Genomic DNA, 5,701 nt, shown 5'->3' on the forward strand with positions numbered 1-5,701 from the left:
GTGTATCTGGAAATGATCAAGTATTTCTGTCATTAAGCAAGTATACGATATGACCTACCTGGCTCCTATCCTCCTCAATATGGCAAATACTTTGATTTGGAAATGAGCAAGTGTTCTCTGAAAAGTTTTAGGCATGGTTCTTATCATTATGGATCTTATCGTCACTGCCACCCAGCCCCCACAGCCCCAGAATCTTACCACAGAATGTTTCAGTGTAAACTGTCAGAAACATGTTAAAACTAGAGACCTGGGACTGGAGAGATGGGTCAGCAGTTAAGAGCATTTATTGCTCTTGCAGAAAACCTGGGTCCACCCAGCATCTACATGGCACCTTACAAGCGCTTGTAAAGGATCTAGCATCCTCTTCTGGTGACCGTGGGCTCTTGCTCATACATAGTATACATAAACTCACACAAGCAAATGACATACACATAAATAAAATAAATAATGAAATAAGAAAATCTTTGGGGCTGGAGAGATGGCTCAGTGGGTAAGAGCACCCGACTGCTCTTCCAAGGGTCCGGAGTTCAAATCCCAGCAACCACATGGTGGCTCACAACCATCCGTAACAAGATCTGACTCCCTCTTCTGGAGTGTCTGAAGACAGGTACAGTGTACTTACATATAATAAATAAATTAATTTTTAAAAAAATCTTTTCTTTGAGATTTATTTTTACTTATGTATATGAATATTCTATCTGCTTTTTCACCTGTCTGCCAGAAGAGGGCATCAGATCCCCATTACAAATGGTTGTAAGTGACCATGTGGTTGCTGTGAGTTGAACTCAGGTCCTCTGGAAGAGCAGCTAGGGTCGCTGAGCCATCTCTCCAGACCCCAACCTTTTCCTTTTTTGAGATGGAGTCTCTCTATGTAGCCCTGACTATCTGGGAACTTGCTATGTACACCAGGCTGGCAAAGGTTGCTGGCTCCCCTGCCTTGGCATAGCTTTGTCTTTACTTCCCTGTGTCCTTGGAGTTCATATGAGAGGAAATAGGTCAATGCCCCACACATACACATACTATACAGTTGTTCCAATGAGAAAGTTTTATATAGACAACTCAAACTTTACATGAACAACACAATAAACAAGGAGTAAATGCGAGCTCAGTCTCAGTTGGGGAACTTGCCACGGGAAGCAAGTTTGGAATTAATCGAGAGTTGTGTCAAACACTAAACCATATTTACAAGTCTAATTTGGAACGTGTAAAGTTCCTACAAGCAGAAGCTGGGGGAGAAGCCACGAAATAGAAAATATATCTACACAGATATAAACACCCACGTTTTCACACTTCTTTTTTTCTTCTTCCATTTTTTGACAAAAGGAACAAATCAAAAGGAAAAGCCCGGTTCCTGGGAGTCCATCCATTTACGATGAGTATGTGAGCGAGTCCGGCAAGGACTTGGACTCAAGGGGACTGACTTCACTCTCCTTGGCTACACTTGTTCCTGACTACTTAACTATGGAATGCTTGAGACACACGCATGAAGATCCAGAAGAGAGAGAGAAAACATGGCTCACTTGACTGATCCATTCTATCCAAGGGCTCCAGTGTCTCCGAGCTCTTTCACACTCTGCTCTTCGCTGGGTCCTTACAGACCCCTTACCCACAGCCGCAGCCGCAGCCACAGCAGCAGTGCTCAGTCAAGCTACAAGACATGCAGGACAGCAGTGTTTTGATCCAGCACACACTGGGTCTGTCACTTCATCCAGGACAGTCACACATGCCAGCCCTAAGCAAGTCCCCGGGGGCCAGCAGCTGTTTGCTTTGTGGAGTGGGAGCCTGGGCTTTTTCCCCTCCCTGGATGTCTCCTTGCTGCCGTGCTGTCAAGCTCTCTGCTGTTCCCCCTGGGCCCCAGACAGCTGCTTGGCGTATGTGTGTGTAATTTATTGTTCTGCTGCTGCTGGCTTGTCCCCGGCCTCTGGCTTCTCAGCCTGCGACTCCGGAGGGATGAGGAACTGGACCTCCTCTGTGCTGATGGCAACTTTATCTGGCTGGAGCCACCTTTTGAAATGTTCCAAGGTGCTACAAAAGAGCAGAAGAAGGAATGGCTGGGTCAGATCTCGCTGATTAACTGCTTAGTGATTGGCTCAGTTACTCAAGTCCTGCCCCCCTGCCCACCACTGATCACTTCCCACCTCTGGTTTTCCCTGCTGACGTGGGGAGAGCCTTGCTACTAATACTCTGACAGATGCACATCCTGGCAGCTCAACAGCATCATTTACCCCCTAGTGGGCACTTTGGCTCTCAGCAGCGCCAGGGCCCCTTCAAAGCAGGGCCTCTGAAGGCTTGATGGGAGTAGCTGAAGAGCTCGTGCCTCCGTCTTAGTTTTCGTTCTCTCTGATCTGAAGAGGAAAGAAATTGTCAAGGGGATGAAACACTCAAATAAATATCAAATTATGGGTGAGACAGAAAAATCTGAGGTCTTTTCTACCTAAGACAGTATGAGGCTCAATTACACAAACACAGCTTATCTGTAAGAACTGTAATTTGGGGGGTGGAGTGGGGGCTCGGAGGTTAAGATCCCAAGATAGCAAACCAGTGTTCCCACCAAGGAATGGGCATTATGCCAGAGGGCTCTTCCATTTGCCTGTGTAGAGAGGGGAACTGATTCATGTCTCTCTCCTACCTCCCTTAAGTACCCAGGATCCTATCCCTTCCGGTTATTACATATTCGAAGTAGACTATAAATGGCTATAAATAATGTAAACCTCCTTCTACACTCTTCAATAACTCAGAGCAACTAGGTATTGGTGGCTCACACCCAGACTCCTCAGCACTCAGGAGGCTAAGGCAGGAAGACTGTCCCAAGTTCAAGGCTAGCCGATACTACAGAATGAGACCATATTGCTTAACCAGTCAATGAAACAAACAACTAAACAAACAAAACCAAAAAGCCATAGGGTTGTGCTTTCAACAGTAGCATCGCTCACCAGAGGAGTCTCCTACCTGGCCTGTTTAAAATGCAAACTCTGAGTTAGAAAACAAATGCATAGCTACTGTTTCCCAGAGCTTGTTCTGCAAACCGACAGCTGTGTTCCCACAAATGTAGGTAAGAGGAACAGAACCCAGTGTCAGGGGTCGGGAGAAGCTCGGTAGGTTGGTGTATGTCCACAACTCAAAGAGAATCAGATGAAAGAGACATTACTCCTTATCTACTGCCCTTTTCATGGAACTGTTCAAATTATTTAGAAAAGGGAAAAATCAAAACAAACATGGAGAAAGTCACACCATTTTCTGTTTGATCACATAAATACAGTGATCTAGTTTCAGAAAGGGGCAATTCTTGACTATGCAAGAGAAAGTTTCATGTCTTAGAACTGGAGTAGAGGGAGATTTTCAGGAAGACATCTTTATGCCAAGTTATGAACAGGTCAGGGATCTATGAAAAATATATTATTTTTTTTTGAGCCTTCCAGGGGCGGTTTGGCTGACCTTAAAAATGCCATGCTGATTTCTGAAGGATCTGAGGGGGAGGGGGGGTATGCTGACTCAAGGTGTGAGGACGCAAATGAAAGCGCTTTGTAAGTTAAGTGGGACTGTGAAGTTTTATTTACACATTTCGTCCTGACTCAGGCAATAGCATATTCACATGACACAATGGGACTCTCACAATCAATATTAACTGTGCTGTGAGTGAGAGTCACATCCCCCTAAGGCCTTCACTTAAAAGTTTAGTTGTTATTCCTCCCACCAATGTTCAAAATTGTGTTTTTATTTACTTAAATTTAATTTTAAAAACATGTGACGCACATGTGTGGTATATGAAAGTGCAGGTATACAAAGACCCTTGGGAGTGCACTCAGGTGAAAAGGAGACAACCAGGGTCTTAATCCATCATTCTCCACCTCCTCCCATTGAGACAGTGTGTCCCACTGAACCTGGAGTAGGCTGGTGATTTTACAGAGTGTTACAGTTAACACAATGCCTTGGGTCTCACAAAAGACTTCTGTCATTAAAACAGTGTTGAGAACGATGGACCACGGGGACTTTGGAAGTTGGACTAAATGCATTTGCACCAGCCTAGGAGGGCCAGGGAGTTTGAATGAAGTGTCTCCCAAATGCTTGGGCATTGGAACACTTGGTTTCCAGCTGGTGATGCTGTTTGGGAAGGATTAGGAGGTGTGGTCTTACTGGCAAAAAGTGCACTCCTGAGGGACAGCTTTGAAGTTGCTAAGCCGCCCTGCATCCTGTTTGTGGTTCAAGATGTAAACACTCAGCTTTTGGCTTTTGGCTCCAGTCACCATGCAGCCAAAGTCCCTGCAGTGAGAGCAATGGACTCTTATCCCTCGGAAACCATAAGCCCCAAATAAATCCCTCCTCCTATAAGTTGCCTTGGTCATGATGTCTTATCACAGCAATAGAAAAAGTCACTATGACACTCTCCTCCAGTTACCAAGCACAGTGTTAGCACATAATACATGCTTAACAAATATATCTGTTTGATCCACACGCACTTATTGGGTGGCTGGAACAGGTCAGAAGTTCTATGGCACTGAAAATTAGAGGATAAGAAGACACGGTGCTAGCTGGCACTTTAGTACCATCTTTCTCCAGTGCAGGGCACACTTGAAGACAGCGGCTCATCCTCAACTCATTCATCTGTGGCCAAGACATAGCTGAGGGTCTTTGCCATTCTAAAAAAAATCTACTCCTGGTCCATACAATAACCTATTGGGCAACCTCCAAGGGCTGATTTCAGCTCAAAGAGGTATCAGCATCGACTGGTACCAGTACTCCGACACCACTCTACCTGAGTTCTTTAGTGAGTGAGAAGTATTCTTAGTGAAGCCAGCTGTCAATTACCTCTCATCGGAATCAAGTCCATCCACAAAAAACTCTGATGCTAACTTCTCCTGGAGGAATCGATCCCAGCACTCCTTCTTAGCTTGGGCCAGAGTTCGAAGCATGTCCTTGGAAGTTACTTCCTCATTTAAACCTTTGATTCTTCTTAGTTTCTTCTCTGAGGAGAAAAGAAATGGAGCGTGACATAGACTATGAAATGGCATTTTAATTAAGTCTAAGGTGCAAATGCGAAGTGAGCAGTTCTCTCCAGCCAGGTGTGATGGCACAAGTCTGTAATTCTAACACTTAGGAGGCAGAGGCAGGCAGGGAGGTCAGGAGTTCAAGGTTAGTCTAGGCTAGAGGTTACCTTGTCTCAAATATCCAACCAAACAGATCCCCCTACTCCCCAGAAAAATCCTTTTACTGATGAAAACGTTCATAGTTCCTGCAAAAGAACTCATTTTTAGAGAAAAAATTGCAAGTTGACTGAATATGCTTCTTTTCTACATCTTGCATTATATCGAGTAAATGTTTAACCCTGAAAAAAGGAAGCACCATAGGTTCTCAGAAATAAATCAATGGCATGTTGTTTTTTTTGTTTGTTTTTTGTTTTTTTTTTTTAAGTCACAGAATCCCAGCAGGTATCTCTCTAAGGAATGCCTGGCGTGGCATGTATGTTCCAGCTCCTGTTTTCAACTCCTTGAAAATAATGTCTCTGAGGAGCAAATGGCTTTTCTTCTTCTTCTTCTTCTTCTTCTTCTTCTTCTTCTTCTTCTTCTTCTTCTTCTTCTTCTTCTTCTTCTTTCTTCTTCTTTCTTCTTCTTCTTTCTTCTTCTTCTTCTTCTTCTTCTTCTTCTTCTTCTTCTTCTTCTTCTTCTTCTTCTTCTTTCTTCTTCTTCTTCTTCTTCTTCTTCTT

General features: G+C 44.2%; 1 protein-coding gene across 3 annotated transcripts in view; it reads right to left on the minus strand.

The window, feature by feature from the left end:
* Positions 1-1,030: 1,030 nt before the first annotated feature.
* Ccdc32 (coiled-coil domain containing 32) overlaps positions 1,031-5,701 on the minus strand; it is an 11,877-nt gene continuing 7,206 nt past the window's right edge. For all 3 annotated transcript variants that reach the window (XM_021194149.1, XM_029536495.1, XM_029536496.1), the window contains exons 3-4: positions 4,807-4,963; positions 1,031-2,025 (exon numbers count right to left, since the gene is read on the minus strand). In XM_021194149.1, coding sequence (XP_021049808.1) covers positions 1,887-2,025; positions 4,807-4,963 — 296 coding nt within the window. In that variant the 3' untranslated portion in view covers positions 1,031-1,886. The remainder of the gene's footprint in view (positions 2,026-4,806; positions 4,964-5,701) is intronic.

The sequence above is a fragment of the Mus pahari genome, chromosome 3 (genome assembly GCF_900095145.1).
Source record: "Mus pahari chromosome 3, PAHARI_EIJ_v1.1, whole genome shotgun sequence".
Taxonomy (NCBI): domain Eukaryota; kingdom Metazoa; phylum Chordata; class Mammalia; order Rodentia; family Muridae; genus Mus; species Mus pahari.